Source organism: Rattus norvegicus, chromosome 6 (assembly GCF_036323735.1).
Source record: "Rattus norvegicus strain BN/NHsdMcwi chromosome 6, GRCr8, whole genome shotgun sequence".
Lineage (NCBI taxonomy): Eukaryota > Metazoa > Chordata > Mammalia > Rodentia > Muridae > Rattus > Rattus norvegicus.
In genome coordinates, this window is record NC_086024.1 from 30,957,697 (window position 1) to 30,980,040 (window position 22,344).

General features: G+C 49.7%; 2 protein-coding genes across 2 annotated transcripts; one reads left to right on the plus strand and one right to left on the minus strand.

Annotated features, from left to right (window-relative positions):
- Positions 1 to 389: 389 nt before the first annotated feature.
- Ucn (urocortin) lies at positions 390 to 1,220 on the plus strand. The gene is made up of 2 exons (NM_019150.2): positions 390 to 424; positions 686 to 1,220. The coding sequence occupies exon 2, from the start codon at positions 699 to 701 to the stop codon at positions 1,065 to 1,067; it is 369 nt and encodes a 122-aa protein (NP_062023.1). The 5' UTR covers positions 390 to 424; positions 686 to 698; the 3' UTR covers positions 1,068 to 1,220.
- Positions 1,221 to 1,609: 389 nt separating this feature from the next.
- On the minus strand, positions 1,610 to 20,779 carry Trim54 (tripartite motif-containing 54). Its single transcript, NM_001013217.1, has 9 exons — positions 20,428 to 20,779; positions 8,316 to 8,488; positions 7,273 to 7,444; positions 5,445 to 5,540; positions 2,803 to 3,036; positions 2,471 to 2,493; positions 2,231 to 2,355; positions 2,029 to 2,121; positions 1,610 to 1,752 (listed from the first exon to the last, which is right to left on the minus strand). The coding sequence occupies exons 1-9, from the start codon at positions 20,593 to 20,595 to the stop codon at positions 1,742 to 1,744; spliced, it is 1,095 nt and encodes a 364-aa protein (NP_001013235.1). The 5' UTR covers positions 20,596 to 20,779; the 3' UTR covers positions 1,610 to 1,741.
- Positions 20,780 to 22,344: the final 1,565 nt, after the last annotated feature.

A 22,344-nucleotide genomic window follows, 5' to 3' on the forward strand; every position in this document is an offset into this window, starting at 1 on the left:
AGAACCACGGACAGCTCCACAATCCTACCAATCCGTACTTGAGCAGAGAAACCAACCCCTGACTATCCTATTGTGGAGAGGCTGGTGGTGGGAAGGACTCTGTCTGCATCCGGAAAGATCTATCTTTAAGGCTCCGTCAGCCTCTCCCTCTACAGCCAGGGTGCTTCCAAAGATAGCTCCAGGGACACAAAGTCAGGATACGTGCCCCTCTGGGGGCTCGAAGCTACTGGACTCGAAGCTGCCAGTGTCACTGTTTCTACAATCAGTTCAGTTCTTCGCTGACGTCAGTCGGAGCTGTCCCGGTGCTATATAAGGCTGGCGGCGGTCCCGGGACCGACCCCGTGCTCCCCAAGGCGTCTTCAACCCGTCCCCGGGGACAGAGACTGGAGCTCCATCTTGCACTGGATAGACACTCCGATAACCTGTGAGTGGCTTGGAGCAAACGATCCAGACTCCCTTACCGCCAGGACTCTGCACTAAGCCCACCCACTTTGACCTGCCCGGAGGGAAAGGAGGGAGGGGTGGAACTGGAGTGGCACAGCGCCTTGGGCTGGTGGGCAGGTTGTGGACACCAGGCAACAGCTGGAGGGTCCTAGCGGGGACATTGGGCGTGTGCGCGAAGGGGCTCGTGTCACCTGTGACTGCTCCAAGTGCATCTCACCCTATGCTGCCCCTGTGTGTCCAGGGCAGGCGGCACCATGAGGCAGAGGGGACGCGCTACGCTCCTGGTAGCGTTGCTGCTTCTGGTTCAGCTGCGCCCGGAGAGCAGCCAGTGGAGCCCAGCGGCTGCGGCGGCGAATGTGGTCCAGGATCCGAATCTGCGATGGAACCCCGGAGTGCGGAATCAGGGCGGAGGTGTCCGCGCACTCCTCTTGCTGTTAGCGGAGCGCTTCCCGCGCCGCGCGGGATCTGAGCCTGCAGGCGAGCGGCAACGACGAGACGACCCGCCGTTGTCCATCGACCTCACCTTCCACCTGCTGCGGACCCTGCTAGAGCTAGCTCGGACACAGAGCCAGCGCGAGCGCGCAGAGCAGAACCGCATCATATTCGATTCGGTGGGCAAGTGATCGGCCCCGTATGGGGTCCAGAAAGCCTTGACCCTTTCCCCCACCTACCCCGGGGCTGGAGCGCGCACAACCGGAGCTGGCTCAGTCCCGCGTTGCAGCGCCGCCCAGAGTTACCCTGAACACTCTGACTGGATATTTTTTAATAAAACTGCCCAAGAGCTTAGCCTCTATCTTCTGTTACAGGGGTGAGGGGGCACCGGCAACCACAGTAGGGTAAGAACTTTTGGGAGAGTGGGGCTCTCCAGGCCGGTAGGAGAGACAAGCATGCGTAGTGGGATGGGAGAGGCAGCCTATCAGTAAAGTTCCTATGGCCCTTCCCCCAACCCGCCAAATCCCGGAACTCGGTGGTCTGAGACCCCAACCCAGACACCTTTCAGGGTCTCCGGCTCAGGAGGCCACCTCTGATGTAAAGGAGGTGCCACTTCGGACTATTTCACCTCCACCCCTTCAGATGGTCTGGGGTTGAGAAAGGGCAGAGTAATGGCGAGGTTGCTTCTATAGTTGAGCCTAGGAGTGGGCAGTGAAAGGAGCTGAGGACGTGGGACGTGGGACACATGAGTTCTTTATTGAGAACCATCCCTGGGGGTGGAGGCCGAGATGGGTAGCGCGATGGTCTCTGCGCAGATCCTCAGCATCCCTTGGCTCCCGGGCGTGCGCTCTGGATCAGAGTCGGATCAGTGCAAACCTGAACCGGGGGAGGGGGGAATGCTCGGTGGGTGGATGCTCCAAACGAACAAGGCCCTCCCGACAGCCAACGCTCCCAGGCAGCGGGATTTCCACTACTCCGGACCCTACAGGCTCCCCAAAGCCGTGGGAAAAGGAGTGCTTTTCAGAGCGCTAGGGGGTGCGCTTTGAGGTTCCTGTACAGTGGCATGTCCTGGTATCGCCGGGAAGACAGTCACCCAAGGGGCCACGAGCTTGCTAACTACTCTTCACCCCTAAACCTTCGTCCAACTCTCACCTTCTGGCCCGTCCAGCCGCTCCTCCTCCAGCCCTGTGTTGCCCTCTTCCCCGTCCAAAGTCACCTCGTCATCCTCTTCATCCCCAGAGGCGCCTAGGTGGAAGGGCAGGCCTGGTGATGTGGAGCCCCTGCTCTCCTGGCCATAGCGCCCACCTCATACCCCTTCAGCACGTCTAAACAGTCCCTCCCTCGGCTCCCTCACCCGGCTGGAAGTCGATGGTCCGCAACATTTCCGCCACGTGCTCCACGATCACAGAGAATTGCTCCATGCTCTCATAGCCTGGCTCCGGCCGTCCAGCCAGCTCCACCTTCGACATTGCCCCGACCCTATGATGGCCACAAGGGCTCAGCAGGGGGACTCCTCCTCTCCCTCAAGCCCCTCCCAGGTCAGAAGGAAAGAATCCGCAGGGTCCCTTCCTTTCCCACCGAGCAGTCCACTCACTTGTTGATCAGCTCCTTGGCCTGCTGCAGGGGAGAAAAAGAGGACGAAGGTGAGGACTGGGCCAGCCCTGGCAAAGCCCTATTTCCGACTCTCACGAATTCTTGCGGGGTAGGAGGGGATTTATATCCCGATTCATTAAGAAGGAGAGAGAGAGAGAGAGAGAGAGAGAGAGAGAGAGAGAGAGAGAGAGAGAGAGAGAGAGAGAGAAGCGCGACTCGGAAAAGTGACTTTTCCCAGGTGGTGGAAATTCTGGAGGGAAGACTTGACCCCCCCGCTCCCCAAACCCTGAGTCCCGACACCCTGAAGGCCCTCCGCCCTCCCTCTCCGCCCACCTGGAGGTAGAGAGCCATCTGCGGCTCCTCCATGGACTGGATGGCGGACTCCACCAGCTTAGAGGAGGCCTCCAAGTGGTCTCCGTACTGGCGGATGAGGCTACGCACGCGCTGCAGCTTCTCCTCTTGCACCCGAGCCAGCGCTTGAAGCAACTCGCCCTTGCGCTCCTCCAAAACCGCGCACAGGGTCTCGAACTTCTGGTTTAACAGTTGTTTCTGTCTGCGGCTGTTGTCCTGAAAGACCACAGCAAATCTGAATGAAGAAGGTCTCTCCTGAGCACCCCCAGAGCTGCGAGAGCAGGGCATTTTAGTCCTCTCCCCACTTAAGAAAGCCAAGAAGGAAGGCGATCTGGCTAGGGTCACACCTTGAGTTAGGGACACAGAACCCAGCTCAGATGTTTTCAGTTAACAGGGATGACAAAGGTGTCAAAGAATTTCAAGGCTGCTTCACTGGGAGCCAAGTACCACGCGGCTGGCTTTGGCTTTGTCTTGAACGAATTTTCACTTCCTTGTTAAGAAAATCAAATGAGTGGCTACTGTGTGACTACAAGCATCACCTTTCAAAGTTAATTGGGTTGATCCGGGCGCTTTTGGCCCAAGCCTTTAATCCCAGAACTCAGAGGCAGACAGATCTCTAGGAGTCTGGTCTACAGAGGGAGTTCCAAGGCAGCCAGGGCTACATGGAGAAACCCTGTCTCAAAAGCCAAAATTAAAATACAAGTAATTTTTTGTCTGTTATGAAATTAAGCTTTATTTCAAAATACAGACATTGGTTAGAGAGGTACAGAAAGGGCTTTGCTGTTAGTCTGTCCTCCTCTTGCAGAGGACCTAAGCTTTGTTCCAAGAATTCTTGTTAAATGACAACTTCCTGTAACTGCAAAGGATCCACAAGCTCCTCTGACCTCCATGCATGCTAACATTAGTGTGTACATGCCCATACACAGACACACAGGAACACACATAATCGAAAGTAAAACAATAAATCTAAATTTCTAGGATTAATTTACTGGAAATATTGCCACAATATTCAAATATGTTTGGTTAACTATGTATAATAAGGTATGTAATTGTTTCTCATTACATAATTTTAATTAAATGTATTCATTGATAAATGAATATATACACTGATATAATCTCACGTCCCAGCCTCTTTTCTCTCCCTCCATCCTCTATAAACCCCTCCTCCCCATGCCTCTCACATTTATGTCATTTTATTTTGCTTATTTATTTATTGCCACAATTTTATTTGCATTATTTTCAATTGGGTATACGATGTGCTTGGTGTATTTGCCCATGGCGATCAGAGGTCAGAGGGACTGAATTCTCTAAGCTGGGAGTTACAGGCAGTTTTGACCTTGCAGTGCAGGTGCTGGGAACTGAACTCTGGTCATCTGCTGTAGCAATACCTTGTCTCAATCACTGGGCAGTCTCTCCCGTCCCACTTATTTTCGAGACAAGATCAAGTGGGCCTTGAATGAGACATCCCCCTGTCTCAGCCTCCAGAGTGCTGCCATTATAGTTTGGGGCTCTCACACCCTGCTCAATTATTTACTTATTTTTTTTGAAATTTTATTTTTTATTAGATATATTTCTTTATTTACATTTCAAATGTTATTCCCTTTCCCAGTTTCCTGCCCATAAGACCCCATCCCTTCCCCCTCCCCCCATATGGTTGTTCCCCCTAATCCACCCCCCTCCCCCCCACATTCCCCTGCACTGGGGGTCCAACCTTGGCAGGACCAAGGGCTTCCCCTTCCACTGGTGCTCTAACAAGGCTATTCTCTGCTACATATGCAGTTGGAGCCCTGGGCCAATCCATGTATAGTCTTTCGGTAGTGGTTTAGTCCTTGGGTGCTCTGGTTGGTTGGCACTGTTGGTTTTTTTTGTTTTGTTTTTTTTTGTTTGTTTGTTTTTTTTTTTTTTTTGGTTCTTTTTTTCGGAGCTGGGGACCGAACTCAGGGCCTTGCGCTTCCTAGGTAAGCGCTCTACCACTGAGCTAAATCCCCAGCCCCAAGCACTATTGTTTTTATGGGGTTGCAAACCCCTTCAGCTCTTTCAATCCTTCCTCTAATTCCCCACAAGGGGTCCTGTTCTCAGTTCGGTGTTTTGCTGCTGGCATTGACCTCTGTATTGGACATGCTCTGGATGTGTCTCTCAGGAAAGATCTATATCCGGTCCCTTTCAGCATGCACTTTTTAGCTTCATCAATCTTATCTAGTTTTGGTGGCATATATATATATCATATATATACTTATATGATATATATATATCACATACATGTGGGGTAGGCTCTGAATGGCCGTTCCTTCAGTCTCCTATTTAGTTTATTTAGAAATAGGATTTCCATAATTCTCTTAGGCTGGCCTGGAACTTGCTATCATCCTACCTCCATCCCTCTGGTCATCACCATGTAATATAGCAAAAAAACAAACAAAATGAAAGCCTGGGAAAGGGAAATAATGTGACCAACGTTACAGAGCTGCTGGGTGCCAGGAGCAAGCTGGTTAAAAACAACCCACCATGAGCTAGAGTCTGGAAACTTTTTGACCAGCCTGACCAGAAGTCAAAGAACTCTTCTCTGTGTATCTCGGAGACTCTGAACGGACCACTTTGTCCCCTCTGTCCTGCCAGCCCGAGCTTACCTCAATGGTCTGGCACACCTCCTCCATCTGCGTGATCACTGCCTGCACACGGTCGTTGCCTGCCACCAGCATCGCGATGCCGTCACTCAGCTCACTCTGTCACACACACATGGGCCAGCGTTAGAGCTGGAAGTCCCAGCCCCAACCCCTCTCGTCCCACCTGGATCATTTGGGGACATCTGCAACGATCTAGAGGGCTGGGGAGGTGACACTATCTAGACACCCACCATGTACCATACTCTGGGCTAGATGCTTCATGAGCAGGGTCACAGCTTTCATTAATTCTGGAGGTCTTGGGGCTACCCACTCAGACAACACTGCTCCCTTCTATTCATGTCCTTCTGGGAGTCCAATAGGACTGTGTCCGCTTTCCCATTCTCCACCTGCCACTTCCTGGTGCTACTGCATTCTATTTTTTGTTTGTCCTTTTCACTTGTTTGCCTGTTTGTACTCTTCCTCCATTCAGTGATTCTTCTGAGAAATCCATCACTTGGTCCGTCTACTGATTTTCCCACAGTTATTAGCTTCCACTCAGTTCTTTCTCAGATCTATTTTCCCTGTGTTTTGGTTTGGGTTTTTCTTTGATTGGGCCTTTCTATATTATCTACACTGGCTTTGAATCTGATATCCTCTTTCCTTGGCCTCCCTAGTCACTGAGATTACAGTGTACATCACCACAACAGGCCGCTGCTGTTACATGGTCATTTTATACGTCTGTTTCAGGTCTGGGAATCTATCTAGGGCTTTGTGCTAAGGCAAGTGTCCTATATCTCCAATTCCACCTTTCGTTATTGTTGTTATCGTTGTTTTATTTCATCTTTATTTTTCTTTAAAACAGGGTCTTTCCTTATACAGCCCAGGCTGACTTGGAACTCTTTATGTAGCCCAGGCTGGCCACACAGCATCCTGAGTGCTCGACCACACCTGACATTATTCTATCTTCTAAAAACACCGTGTACATAGCAAGTTTCCGTTCTCAATATCAGCTTTTGAATTCCCTGAGGGTTCACAGTGTCACTGTTTCTTTCTTTTTTTTTTTTTTTTTTTGAGCTGGGGACCGAACCCAGGGCTTTGCGCTTCCTAGGTAAGTGCTCTACCACTGAGCTAAATCCCCAGCCCCAGTGTCACTGTTTCTGATAACTTCACTCATGTGGTCCATTTCTCTGTGTGTCTTCCGTTGAGAGAGATTGTGGCATTGATCCTAATCTAAGGGCCTGCACTGAAGGTATTTTCCTCCAGCTTGACACTTGCATTTGTTTGTCAAAAGCCAGGTGACACAGCTGACTGCCTTGATATCCTGGGACTTCAACCCCAGCTGATGTTTGGGGACTCAAACACACCTCTACCTGTACACGTTTTGCAGGTTTTGTGGCACAGCCTCCATCTCTAGCCAGAACTGTGCCAGCATTGGTCATCTGAGGAGTGGCATCTCTCCTGTCTACAGGACTTCTCTGGCCCTGCCCTCCCAACCCCTCCTAGGATGCCCTTCTCTTCTCAGAGGCCAGCTACTGTGATCTTAAAACCGTGCATATCTAGAAGCTAGCTGTGTGGTTTCACACTCTTGAGGGCATCTGGTCCTTTGGTGGATACGGTCCTGAAGTGGCTCCCGTCAGGTATTAATTAGCTGATGCTGTGACGACAGCAACTATGTCTTCACCTCGCCTGTCCAGAGAAGGCAGGCAAGGCCAGCGAGGTCAGGCAATTGCCTCAGGGTCATGTGCAGAGTCAGGACCAGAGCTGGGGATTTGCCCTGCTCAGCTACCCCTTACCTAAGTACAGTGAGAACTGCCCTGTCCAACCCCCTTCCCATCCCTCCCTGAGTACATACCTTCTGGCGTTTGTAAATGGTGGGCAGAGGGGCCACCTCACAGTCCTTGTGGGCGCCAAAGACCTTGCAGAGAGAGCAGGTGGGCACCTCACAGCTCAGACAGTAGATGTTAATCTTCTCGTCTTCATGTTCCTCACACATAAGGTGCTGTTCAGCCTTGGAGTGCAGTGGCCTGAGGGTCAGGGGCAAGACAGAGCGACCGTCAGGGAGTCAGGCTGTGACCAGTGGTAGGCACCTTACACACACAGCGCTCTCACTTTGGGGAAATAATGCTCAGAGGAGGCCTGGATCCAGGAAGAGTCCATTCCAGGGGACAGGAAGTCATGGGGGGTGATGAGGTCAAGGACATTGAGGTGGACTTTGGTCCCGGACCAGGAGGAGGGAGTAAGATTGAACACTGGCTCCCTGGAGGATCCCTAGGTTCTCTCCTTTCCCCATTGTCTCCTCCTCCCTGCGCTGGGGGGAATGTCCGCTTACACAGGCTAAAGTCATCTGAGAGGAGGGAACCTCTCAAGAAAATGTCTCCATAAGATGGGGTTACAGGCAGGCTTGTGGGGCATTTTCTTTTTTTTTTTTCTTTTTTTTTTTTTTTTTTGGTTCTTTTTTTTCGGAGCTGGGGACCGAACCCAAGGCCTTGCGCTTCCTAGGTAAGCGCTCTACCACTGAGCTAAATCCCCAGCCCGTGGGGCATTTTCTTAGTTAGTCATTAGTGGGGAGGGAGGGTCCAGCCCAGTGTGGGTGGGGCCGTCCCTGGATAGGTGGTCCTCTGTACCTTAACAAAGCAGGCTGAGCAAGCCACGAGGAGCAAGCCAGTAAGCAGCACCCCTCCACGGTCTCTGCATCAGCTCCTGCCTTCAGGTTCCTGCAGCCATTTTTGAATTCCTGTCCTGGCTTCAGTAATGACTATGATGTGGAAGTGTGAGCCGAACAAACCATTCCTTCCTACATTGTTCCATGATAGCAATGAAAGCCCTGAGACAACTCCTCTATCCCCGAGGGTTCAGGCTCTTCCCTCCAGAGAGGCAGGCAGCCAGGAATCTTACCGGGAGGACTCCTGTTTGTAGATGTCAATAATATTCTCCACTAGCAGGTTCCGCTGCAGGCCGTAGACGCCATGCCGGTCCAGGACAACCTCGTGCCTACAAGATGGGCAGCGGAAACGTCCTCCTGAAGACACAGTTGTGGAGCCCCGGGATTGCCACAGAGGGTTAGAGGCCTGAGAAGACAGGCGACAGGACAACGATGTAGTGAGGTGACAGGGAAGGCAGTCGGTGGGCTGACACAGGAGCTCTTCTCTGCATCTGGTGTTCCCAGACAACAGTCTGACAAATGATTTCCTCTGCCTCTGCTCGAGTGTCCCTGCATGCAGAGCCTCACATGGCGTCCAGCATGTGGCTTTGACAGGAGTGTGGACTGTAGGCAAGAGACTGGCAGCATAGCTAGTGTCCTCCAGCTTGGACCCTTGTGAGCACATGAAAGGTGGTGTGCATGTGTGTGCGTGTGCAGGTATGTTCGGCAAGATCATAAAGCTCATTGCAAACTCCACGTGAATGGAAGATAACCTTGAACTCGTGATCCTCCTACATTGACCTCCCAAGTGCTGGGGTTATAGGTTTGCCTCCCCCAATTCCCAGATCTGCCCCACCCCCTTTCTCTGACACAGGGTCTTAGGTAGTCCAGGCTGTCCTCAAACACTCTATATACACAAAAATGGCCTCCAATGTCTAGCTACCTGTCTCTGTCTCCCAAATACTGGGATAAAACACTGGGCCACAATAGAGCTTCTCTCTAGTACTAGGAAGAGGCACACAGATCAAATGCTGAACAGGGGCCGAGGAATTGCAACCAGGACTGGGGTGTGGCTCAGTTGTAGAGTGCTGGCCTAGGTTTGAACCCCAGGGGCATAGTGGTGCACTTGGGAGGTAGAGGCAGGAGGATCAGCTCCATAGGAGGTCTGGGGTCATCCTCAGCTACAGCATTGGGAAAGTTGAGAGCCACTGGACTAGAGACTCGTGACCTCGTAGAAAACAGTGGAAACAGTAGTCACTGCTGACTTTGCATGGTTGTGAGAATTTTGTACAGGGGGGCTCCTGGGGTCTCTAAATCCATGTGTGCCAACGGGGATGTAGGATCAGAAGACTCTTGGTGGCTACGGCACCATTTCATCACACACAGAGCCCCCAAAGTGCTCCGAGTCTCCTTCTTTTCTCCGGTGGCCAGGCAGGAATCATGGCCCTACGGAGCCGGATAGCTTTGTTTGTGGAGAGCAGAGAGCTCTGCTGTAAACACAGCTCTTCTTGGGGTTTCTTGAAAGTCACGGAGCTGGAACAGGAGGGTTTGAGATTACTGAAGGCTGGGCGGGTAACCCGTCTTTCTTACTTCCCCTAAGGATTTTATGAACACTGGCAAGTTTAGGGAATGTTTAAAGGGTCTGGTCACGGGTGTGAACTGACGTCAGAAGCTTTGGAGAGCCATGCCCATTGTAAAGATTCTTCACCACTGGCTGGGAACGGCCATGAGTGTGGGGAGTTAGAATGTTGCACTGTTGCAGGTCCACAGCCAAATTATCTGGCTTTTAGTTCTCTTAATGGCCATTCATTGCTCACCTCTGTGTCTGCCCTGATATCCATCTCTGTGGTGACTCGGCAAATTCCTTCTGTAATGTACAGACATACCACTAGCTTCCGCTACTGCCCCCCCCAATTAAAAATGTCATCTATGATACCCAAAGGCTGTTACCAGAGTCTTCAGTACTTGACTCTAACCCCCTTACTTGAGATTTCCACTAAGATACTTTTTTTTAAAAGATTTATTCATTTATTATATATAAGTACACTGTAGCTGTCTTTAGACACACCAGAAGAGGGCATCAGATCTCTTTACAGATGGTTGTGAGCCACCATGTGGTTGCTGGGAATTGAACTCAGGACCTCTGGAAGAGTAGTCGGGTGCTCTTAACCGCTGAGCCATTTCTCCAGCCCAAGATACTTTATTTTTAATCAATTAATTAATTTAGAGACTGTTTCACTATGCAACTCTAGCTATCCTGGAACTCACTATGTAGACCAGGCTAGCCTCAAACTCACAGAGCTCCATCCGCCTTGCCTCCAAAGTGCTGGGATCAGAGGCGTGCACCACAGCTGCAGAGCTCCACTAAAGTATTTCATAAGTGCCTTCATTTACAACTTTTTGCTTCTGCTACTGTAGATACTTTATAAGGACCAGGGAGAAGAAAGGTCGCCCAGTGATCTGAGTCCCATCCCCTGGACCAGTATGATGGAAGCCGCTACACCTCTGACTCCCACACAGAAGGTACACACACAGGATAAAATGGAAACGCCATCGAAACACTTCTTAAACTGATGAGAGCCTTCAAGTAACTCCCACCATGTTGGAACAAGTTGGGATAACTTGACCCTGTCTTCCCAAGTCTTCGTCACTCATATTCGCTTCCAAAATAAACTTTCTAATTCCTTTTTAAGTGAGAGCCATAGTTTTTGTTTGTTTGTTTGTTTGTTTGTTTGTTTTTGTTTTTCCTGCTCGATACAATACCCTATCAATATTTAGAACCCAAATAGGTGAGGCAGTAGCAAGAGACCTTGAGGCCTGTTTGTCCTGGAGGGAGCTAAATTACTTGACTAAAGCTGGCACTCATGAAGCATGTTCAGGAAAAGCTTGAGGGAGGAGAGGGGCCTCCCAGCAACTATGTCTTCACCTATCACCTAGCCTGTCCAAAGAAGGCAGGCAGGGCCAGCGAGGTCAGGCAACTGCTAAAACAGGTGTGTGTGTGTGTGTGTGTGTGAGAGAGAGAGAGAGAGAGAGAGAGAGAGAGAGAGAGAGAGAGAGAGAGAGAGAGAGCGAGCGCGAGCTGAGATAGCGAGTTTAAATGCTTGCCTCACATGATCGAGGATCTGAGTTCAAAACCCAGAACCCATGGGAAAGCTGGGCGGGGCGGCGCATGCTTGCAATCCCAGCATCGTTCCCTAGGCAACAGCAATGCAATCTGAGTAAAAGGTACAGCTCGTCAGCGTATCTGACTTCTTTTCTTTCCCCTCTCTCTTTTGACTTTTATCTTTCTTTCTCTGAGATTAAAGTTGTCACAGCAACTTTTTTCTTTTCTTTTTAGACAGGGTAACCCAAGTTAACCTTAAACTCCAGCTCGAATTTCCGATTTTCTTGCCTCCACCTCCCAAGTTCTTGGGTTACAGGTGTGCAGCACCACACACAATCGCTTCTATATAATTTCCAAATTTCTTTTTTTTTTTTTTTGGTTCTTTTTTTCGGAGCTGGGAACCGAACCCAGGGCCTTGCGCTTCCTAGGTAAGCACTCTACCACTGAGCTAAATCCCCAGCCCCAATTTCCAAATTTCTTACAGGGACTCTGGAGTTTGAAAAGATCAAACACAGAACTAAAACCATTCGTTTGTTCAAAAAATTCAATGCTCAGACTACTCGGGAACAGCAGGGGGCGCTAGAGTGCCATAAAAAAGAACCAACCAAGTAAGGTTTGGGAGAACCTTAGAAAACTATTGTCAGTTTGCAGGGTCCGATATTGAAAGTGCCACTTGGGATGGGTTTGAAGTCAGGATAGACAGATTGCCAAGAAAGAGGTGCTGAAAACCACTTGAGGAGATGGAGAGGCTACGGGAGCTTGTATGAAAATTGGGAAATCGCCCGCTGGTGGTGGTGATGGTGCATGCCTTTAATCCCAGCTCTGGAACGCAGAGTGAATCTCTGTGAGCTCGATGACAGCCTGGTCAACCGGCAAGGCTACATGGTGAGACTCTGTCTCCAGAGAAGAAATGAAACCACAAATTGTTTCTTGGCCTTTGTCTAAGGTCAAGTGTAGAAAGGGTCGTGGACTTCACAGACTGAAAGTTGGGTGGTCCACAGGACAAGAAAAGGAATTACTCTCTGCCCGGTATGTAGGTCCCTAAATTTCCTCATCACAAGTAGAAATTTTAGATTCAGGGGTATTGATGGAAACCTTAAGGAATATTCAAAAATATGGCAGATTCTATTCTGGGAAAAGATCTCTGCACCTAATTAATATTCAGTTATCAAAATCTGCTCTTCCATTTCTGTTTATCTTGCTACCTTGAGAAATAGCTGACTGTCATATGCCACAACTGTCGTCTTTGGCTCAGAGTCAGCCCCGTAAAGTACATTTTATGCCACCATGATATGTAGTGGAAATCCCACCGCCCTAAGAAACAGGACAGGACACGGGGATGAATGTCCCTACCCTGTCCCTTCGTGTGACTGTGACCTGTATTCAGTGTTCTCTCTCCTGCCACAGGCATAGCAGCACTCAGTGGAATCATGTCTGTGAAGGCGCCCAGTGAAATAAGAAGCACAACGTGAACATGAAGGAAATGTCCACGATCTTAAATCTATGGGAAAATAGATGATCACATAGAGCCATGGGGTATGAAATAGCCGCTCCCCTTCTCACGTGAAAGTTAAGAGGAAATGAATGGATTGAGAGGTGAGGCTCTGTAGCCTGGTACTTGGTGTGCTCCATCCTCAAGACCACGGAAAACAAGAAGAATGAAGAAAACTGTCTGAGGATGTCCCTCAGTTGGCAGTGTTTGCCTGATGTGCACAAGGCCCTGGGTTTGGTCTCCAGCATCATGTGATCTGGGTGAGGTGGGAGGCACTGCCTCTACCAGCACTTGGGAGGTAAAAGCAAAAGGATGAGAAGTTCAAGGTCAGACTCCAGTATGGACTGGGTTCAAGGTTCTCCTGAAACACAGGAGACCCTGGGCCAACCAACAAAAAATGGGGTGAAGGAGCTGAATTCTAGGCTTTGTTTAAGGATTTGGTGCAGCCATCATGGTCTGAACCTTTCTCTCAAGGCCTGCACGATGCCTTCTGGTCCCTCTGTAGTCTGTCTAGAGAAGTTCTATCAATCGAGTCACTCTGGCAAAGGTGCACACATAGTGTTTCCCTCTTCCCTGGTTACCCAGAGAACGCTAATATGGTACACAAGCTCAGTCACCCGTGTTGGAGGCTACCACTCCCGACCTGCTGGCTCTGTGGCTTTTGCGAGCCTAGATCACACTGGAAAAAAGCACAGGGATAGAATAGGCAGAAGACATCTGGTGAAAGGTGGCCCAGCCATAGGAAATCCAGTTCTTACTTAAAGCTAAAATGTTGTCTTCGAGAGGAGGGAAAGGCATAGACCTGGAGCTGGGAAACAAGGGTCCACTCCTGACCCAGGGACTGAGAGGCAGGGAAGAATGTGTCGTCAGCTGGGGACCCTGATAGCAGATGAGAAAGGCTTTAAATGTGATCACCCATACAAGCCCTAAGTGGAAGACGTCTGCTGTCAGCCTCTGTCCTCCACATGTGCATGCATGGGAGGAGAGGAAGGAGGGGATACTGCGGTCGGGAGGTAAAACAAGCAAACAAATAAAACTTTAAAAAGCTATAAATTAAGCAGAGCAGACGTTTCCCAGACTCCTCTCTTCTCTCTCTCTCTCTCTCTCTCTCTCTCACACACACACACACACACACACACACACCACACACACACACACACACACACACACACCACACACACACTGTCTTTAATAGCTCAGGCTGGCCTCGAACTCACTATGTAGAGGTAAGGATGACTTGTGACATTTCTGACCCTCCTGCCTGTACTTATCAAGTACAGCGTTTACAATTATGAACCACTACACCACTCTGCCTCATTTCTGCAATGCTGGGGGTCAAAATCAGGGTTTATGCACACTAGGCAAGCTCTACACTCACAGAACAAAGCCACAGTCCAGAAGGCTTCTCTTTGCAGCTTCCTATGTGTGTAAAGTTCTCCCTGGCTTGCCTTCCTCCTTCCTGTTCCTTCTGGTCTCTTGCTAAATGACAACAGGTTGCTTCTCAGAAACAAGTTGCCCACAGCAAAGCGGAGGCAGATACAAAAATACACTGAAGGCTGGCTTTAAAGTAGCTTGGACGTGAATAGAGTTTACAAATAGAGAAACACAGGGGAAGATGTTTGTGTCCAATTCCCACACCAACAGCTTTGCTCTCGTCAAAATTTTTGGTAGCTGAGTGGGTGCAGGTGTGGAGAGGGAGGGGGAGAAATTAGAGGGGTTAATGCCATATTTTGAAGTTTTCTGTTTCAGATTAGGGGGAAGGAGAGTTACAGCTCTAAATAGAATAATAACAGCAGCCGAGTAGAATAGTAGAGAGAAGAGGGATTGAAGGTAATCTGGTTTATGAAAATACTGGGGAAACTGAGGCAAGAGAAGAGTTACGAGTTCAAGACCAGCCTCATTTACATAGTGAGTACCAGATTAGCTTATGCTATGGTGAGATTCTATCTCAAGCAACAATGATAAAAGTATTAGGCAAAAATGAAGATAATTATGTTAGGTGAGCCAGGATTAGATCATAGACATTTCCCTCAAATCCTTAATCTTGATCAACAATTGCCCCTGGAAAAAAAGAACAAAACAAAACAGTGTCGTGTGTAGCCCGGGCTCTCGCCCAAATCACTGCATTGCCGAGGATGATCTTGAACTTCTGGTTCCTGTTTCCACCTCTTGTGTTGGGATTATAGATGTGTAGCAGCACGTGTGGTCTATGTGGTGTTGGGTTTCAAACCCAGAGCTCTGTGTGTGCTAGGTAAGCACTTTACCAACTGAGCTCCACCCGCAGCTGAACACAGCAATCATAGCTCCCCCAGCAAACAGTGGGTGATCACTAACATTAAACATTTTAGCAGGTGGATTGAATAGACGGTGGCCCGGTCATAACACTGTGCTGCTACCTCAAACAGGAAGCACAGCTGGGTGTGGTGGCTCACATCTGTATTCGGGCTCTTGGGAGGCTAAGGCAGAAAGTTAGCCTGGGCTACAGAATAAGATGTCTCAAAAAGCTAAAATAGAGCCAGCAGAGCTAAAGGGAAGAGACATTTGCCCCACAGCCCTAGTGACTTGAGTTTGATTCCCAGAAACCAGGCAAAAGTGGGAGAGAGCTGACACTATAAAGTTTACTCTGACTTCTATGCATGTGCCCCACCAAAAATAATATGTACTTAAAGATAAAATAACCAAATCATATACCAAAACAAAAGACATACTGTGTCTTCAACATATGGATATGGGACAATTTTTAAAAAATAAGGTTGGGCTTTCTTCTTTAATCCCAGCATTTGGAAGGCAGAGGCAGGCAGATCTCTGAGTTCAAGGACAGTCTGGTCTACAGAGCAAGTTCCTGAACAGCCAGGGTACACAGAGAAATCTTGCCTCAAAACACATACAAGGAAGAAGGAGGAGGAGAAGAGGGGCAGAGAGAAGAAGAACAGGAGGGGAGGAAGAGTGGGGAGGGAGAGGAGGGAAGGAAGGGGGAAGGGGAGAGGGAGGAAAAGAGGAATAGAAGGAGGGGGAGCAGGGAGAGGAGGGGGAGGAGGGGGAGGAGGGAGAGGGGGAGGATGATGAGGAACTAATTAAAAAAGATGGGCTTTGGGGTTGGGGATTTAGCTCAGTGGTAGAGCGCTTGCCTAGGAAGCGCAAGGCCCTGGGTTCGGTCCCCAGCTCCGAAAAAAAGAAAAAAAAAAAAAAAAAAAGATGGGCTTAGTTGATGTGTATCTACATGAGCAAGCATGTAGCTAAGCACGGAGCTTTCTAGAAAGTCTCAGAAGTATGAGAATGATAATGCCTGTTTGTATTTGGTGAAGGGAATTAAAGATCGGAAGTTAGCAGTGGATTCATTTTCCATGCTACAAACTTCCAAGGTGTTTGAAAAAAAATGTACACATAAAAATTTAAATGTGGTATACTGGCATCGTGTTCATAACTGTTAACTTTCTAGGCAATGTTCTGAAGGCTTTTTTTTTCCCTTAGTGGTTTGAAGTTGGAGGAACTAAAAGTCCTATTCTTGTCACCGTACTTAGAAAACAGACAATCTGATTATGCCTAGACTTGTCAAAATGTGGAGGCAATGTGTGAAAAATGAAATATGCTCATCTCTCAGACTGAGCTGGGATGAATAGACAGGGGGTGCAGCTGGGTAACTGGGTCAGCCTCCCCCAGGCCCTCCCAAATAAAGCACCAGGGACTGTGCTGTCCACTAGCTCCCTGAGGAATGCTGGGTGCTGTGCTCCAGATTACAGAACCATCATAGAACCTTGAGGGCCTACAGGGTTTCATGTAGCCCAGGCTGGCCTCAAACTCACCATGCCTCCACCTCCCGAGTCTGGGTTTATAGGCGTGAGCTAGCACACTTGGTTTGCTTGGTGCAGGGCTCTGTGTGAACCAGGCGAGTCCTCCGTTAACTCCTGGCTCCTTGTCCTCAATATGGGACTCAAAACTCACAGGCTCAAGTGATCTTTCTCACCTCAGCCTCCTGAGCGGCACCAACAAGTGTGTGCTACTGCACCTGCTCCTGCACAGATTTTGTCCCCAAATCTTCCTAGATCTCTCTGGGCCCAGATACGCTTTCTAGAGCTTTGATATTGTGCCTGGAAGAAGGAAGGCTATTCGTAGTCTGTGCTACAAACTTTATTATTCTCAAGTCAACATTCTCGAGTTTGTTTGTTAGACAGGGTCTCGCTACAGAGTCTTGACTGGCCTGGAACTTGGAATAGACCCACCTGTCTCTGACTCTTGAGTGCAGGGGTTAAAGGCATGTGCTGCCATGTCCAGCTCTGGGCTACTTTTTACAGAATACTTTTCTTAGTTTTCTAAACTTCTCTTTGGCTTCACATATTTTGGCTTCTAATAGCGAGATACCTCAGGGCCAGGGAGACAGCTCAGTGGGTAAAGGTGCCTGTCGCCAAGCCTGACGACCTGAGGTTCAATCCCCGCCTTCCACAGAGTGGAGGGAGAAAACTTATTCCTCCCAACGTGAGCCATGGGGAGGCATAGCCACTTACACAGAACTAGCTATGCAGCACAGGCTGGCCTCGAACTCGTGACAATCCTGCTGCTTCAGCCTCCTGGATACTAGGATTACAGGAGTACACCACCACAGGTGGCAAGAAATTTGTGTTTTATTTGTTGGTTTGAGACAGGGTCAGAACAACATGCAATCTAGGCCCCAAGACAGAGAAATCCAGGCCTCTAGTCCCAAACAATAGCAAGTTTAGATGCTCAGAATAAAAGGAACCCTGAAGAGGACAATGGAAGGAGAAATTCTGGGGTGTTGGCTACTCAGTGAAGGAGCAGAAGACAGATGGGGCATACACACATGCTATGATGTCCTAACTTAGCCCAATCGTTGCCTTCAAATATGCTGTACCAAGAAACCTGGAGGCCTAATCTCAGTGAAGCTAAGATCCACTGAGGAGGTGGGAGAGGCAGCCTGGCAGTTGCTAGCACACGCTGCTCTTTCAGAGGGCTAGAGTCTGGTTCCCAATACCTACATAATCGCTCACAAACACCTACAACTCCAGCCCCAGGGCACCTAAGACACTCTTCTGGCTTCCATGGGCACCTGTATGCACAGGCATGTGCACACATATGGATGGCAAATAAATATTTAAAAACAATAGCCTGTATGGGGCTTGTGGTATAGGTCAGTGGCAGGATGCATGCACACAAGGCCCTGGTTAACCACAGCACCAGAGGAAGGAAGAGGGGGGAGGGGAATCTGTGCTCAACTCATTTCCTCACACTGTGATAAGGAGGGAGAACTCTTACTCTTCTACTTTAAAGATTTATGTTGTGTGTATGTATTTTGCCTGCATGCATGGTGTCCATGGGGGTCAGAAGGGGGCATCAGAGCCCCTGGAACTGGAGTTACAGATGGTTGCGAGCCACCACGTGGATGCTGGGAACTGGACTTGGGTTGGTTGGGAGAGCAACAAATGCTCTTGACCACCGAGTCCTCTCTTCAGCCCCAGACAGTTATCTTTTCCTCTTTTGAGACGGGTCTTACTCTACAGGTATACAGGTATACTTGCTACATAGAGCAGGCTAGCCTCCAGCCTGTGGTGCTCCTTCCTCGCTGGATCCCAGGCTGGCTCCTGGCAAGAAGTGTATTCCTGGTGTTCCCATCACAGATTGCCCACCAGGAGAGCCAGCTCTGAGGAATCCAGGTTACTTCATCTGTGAGGTCCGGTGTCTGTACATGTGAGTTCTGTTCCTTCATTCTCCCTGACCTCTGATGCAGTCATAAACTACTCAGACCTCTACCAAGACACAGAGCCAGGAGGCAAGCCTAGGAACTTATAAAGGACTCTGGTTTATTTATTTAGTTAGTTGGTTAGTTAGTTAGTTGGTTAGTTAGTCAGTCAGTTGGTTAGTTAGTTGGTTAGTTAGTTAGTCAGTTGGTTGGTTAGTTGGTTGGTTGGTTAGTTAGTTGATTAGTTAGTTGGTTAGTTAGTTAGTTGGTTAGTTAGTTAGTTGGTTAGTTAGTTGGCTAGACAGCGTCTTATGCAGCCCAAGCCAGCCTTAACCTCCCAAGGGCTGGGTTTGCAGCCGTGCTCAGCTCTTCTGTTTTTGCGTTGGAGATGTGTAGATAAAATAGTGCTGTGACTTCACCTAGTTATGCTTGGCCTCATGACCACAGACACCCAGGCATTTCTGGGAAGTACAATTTTGTTTCTGCCGTCTGTCTGTCTGTCTGTCTGTCTGTCTGTAAGTCGCCTGGATACCATTTATCTCCTACTAGGTCAGGAAGGATCACCGGTGTGAAACTGGAGAGAATGTTCCTGCTGTGGCCCACTGTGTCTTATCAGACCCCTCAGGGACAGAGGGCTCTGCCTCAAATACACACAGTTCTGTTGGTATGGAAGGATTTCTCACCGGTTTACCAACAATTTTTTTTTTTTTTTTTGGTTCTTTTTTTCGGAGCTGGGGACTGAACCCAGGGCCTTGTGCTTGCTAGGTAAGCGCTCTACCACTGAGCTAAATCCCCAGCCCCAACAATTTTTAATTTTAGTTTTCTCTTTCTTATTTACTTTTTGAAACGGTCTTGTTTTGTTGCCCAAGTTGGATCAGAATTCACTATGTAAATAAGGTGACACTTGCTAGCATGGCAGCGATGTCTCTAATCCCAGTACGAGAGAGGCAGAGGCAAGAGGATCTTCTGTGAGTTCAAGGTCAGCCCGGTTTGAATAGTGAGCTTCAGGACAGCCGCCAGGGTTACAGAGACCCTGACTCAGAAACAAAACCAAACAATGACAATCCCCTTGTTTTAGCCTCCCAAGTGCTCGAATTACAGGCATACATACACCACCACACCAGGTTATTGTTTAAAGTGTGTGTGTGTGTGTGTGTGTGTGTGTGTGTGTGTGCGCCTGTCTGTCTGTGTTCATATAAGTGAAGGTCAGAGGTCAACTTTTGTGAGTCAGTTCTCTCTTTCCATCATTTATGTTTTGGGAATCAAACTCAAGTTGAGGTCTGGTAGCCACACTAGCTAACACACACACACACACACACACACACACACACACAGAGAGAGAGAGAGAGAGAGAGAGAGAGAGAAAGATCTCAATATATCCTTGATCTTTTCTCCAGAGTTTGTTTAAAAAAATTTATCTCTCTCTCTCATATGTGTGTGTGTTTGTATATGTATATGTATATACATATACATATAAAAGCCTCAAAATGAATGAAATCTAGTCCAAGCTCCCACTAAGCCCATGCGAGACCATCGATCTTCCTTTCCAGTTTCTGCTGTGCTGGGTGGACCCCACTTTCTAGTTGCTGTAGACACAGGTTATGCTTACCAGCCTCAGGGTAGCTGCTGACTCATGCTGACTCTGGGACCTTACTCTGGGACCTTACTCTGGGACCCTCAACTCTCCTGCCTCTCAGCCAGGGCAGTTTCACCGGCTCCCAGGGGTGGGCTCTCCCCCACCATCCGCCACCTGTCCCCCACCTGTCCCCCACCGTCCCCCACCGACCCCCACCATCCCCCACCTGTCCCCCACCATCCCCCACCTGTCCCCCACCATCCCCCACCTGTCCCCCACCACCCCCCACCTGTCCCCCACCATCCCCCACCTGTCCCCCACCTGTCCCCCACCGACTCCCACCGTCCCCCACCGTCCCCCACCATCCCCCACTTGTCCCCCACCTGTCCCCCACCTGTCCCCCACCGACCCCCACCTGTCCCCCACCATCCCCCACCTGTCCCCCACCTGTCCCCCACCGACCCCCACCTGTCCCCCACCGTCCCCCACCTGTCCCAGCCCACCTGGAAGACGTCGTTGGCACACTTGCGGCACAGGTTGTGTTGGCACGGCAAGATCACCACGGGCTTGGAGAACATCTCCAGGCAGATGGGGCAGATGAGCTGCTTCTCCAGGTTGTCCATGTTGTGTGCATCCCCCAGCAGCGGCTTGAAACCCACCGTGAAGTTCATCCCGCGGTGCTCTGGTGCCTTGCTGTGGCCCTGTTGCTGGCCTTCTCTCCCCCTGCCTGCGCGCCCTTCCGCTGTCAGTTTAGGCTGACTGTAGATTCTTGGGATCCCTGATATTGCTCCCTCTGGAAAGAGCGGTGCTTCCTGTCCCTTCCTCTAACAGCTCCTCTCTCCCTGGGCTATTTCCAGACACTCTGTCTGCTCGGAACCCTCACCAGGCACTTGTAGTTTATCTCTCTCTCCCTGTGAGATTCTCCTCCTGTCTCCCCAAACCACCCTCTTGCTCGCTCTGCGGGCAGCACTGTTTGTTCCTCCCGAGAGAGACTAATGTTACTGTGGGGGTGGGGACACAGGGGCACCGCTGTGACATTCCAGTTCCCAATTTAGCTCATGTAAGGCGAGACACAGCTGTCCCAGACTGAGTGGCCATGACTGTCAGGAATGGGTGGCCAGTGGCGTGTGGGGCTCTATCGCTGTCACTGAAAAGGCTCCTCCGAACACTGGTCTCCGTGCTCTGGCTTGGGACCTTCTTCCAAACAGAAACGCAGTGTAAACTAGCCTGTGGGAGAGGTGCCATACCTGGGCCCAGGTGGGGGGCAAGACCTGGACAGACCTGTAGACTGCGTCATCGCTTCCTCTACAGGCTTAGCCAGTGACCCGGCCCTCCTCCATGATTCAGAAGTGGAACGGCAGACCAGAGAGAGAGAGAGAGAACATCTTGTTCCATATGTCTGCCCCGTATTTGTTCTTGCCCAGCCTTTATATAAAAAAGCAACCCTACACTTATTTACTTAGGGGGAATGGTGGGTGCAACCTGGAGCACAAGTGGAAGTCACAGGACAAAAGAAAATTCTTTTTCTGCAGCATGTGCCAGAAATCCAACTCAGGTCCTCAGAACTGGTGACAAGTGGCTTTCCCCAGAGAACAATCTCTTCCTTCTCCCTTATTAAAGACAGGTTCTTGAGTAGGACAGGCTAGCTTTGAACTCATTCTCGCCATGGATGACCTTGAACTCCTGATCCTCTTGCCTCTACATCCGATGTGCTGGGTTGAGGGGAAAGCACCATTATCCCCATTTATGTGGTGCTGGGGGTCAACTCGGGGTCTCAAGCATGCTGGAGAAGCATTCTGCTAACTGGGCTACGTCACCAGCCCTTGGCTCGCCCTTGTGGCATCATCCTAGGAGAGCAGCTCAAAGGCAAGAGGTGGCTGCTGTACCAGGCCCAGACCTGCCTTAGGATTATGACGTGAGAGCGTGTGATTCTGGTCCACAACTACATTAGTCCATTGCAAGGATGCTAAATTTGCTTAAACCTGAAACAAGCATAGACTGGTGATGCCTCAGTGACCGGGAGAGCCTGCTGTTCAATCATGAGGACTGGAGTTCAAATCCCAGCACTCATACCCATCTGTAATAGTAACTCCAAGAGACTCAGCGCCCTTCATGGGCTCACAGACACGTGCACATAGACATTTACACGGACACATGCATGCAGATGCTCACACAGACACACATAAAGAAAAAGAAAAAAAAAGTTTTGAGAAATGGATCTGACTGGAAAAATTCTGCATCTTGGAAAGTTATTTGTACCCAAGCGAATCGCTCTGCAGAGAGGTCATAGGACACTGCCAAAGCCACCACCATCAGGCTCTGGGCATCATTGACTCCCAGCTCCACAGTGACCACAGTACTCACCATGCCAGCCTCATCCCAGGCATGAGAGCTAGTCATTGGTCTCTTTCTATCCCACA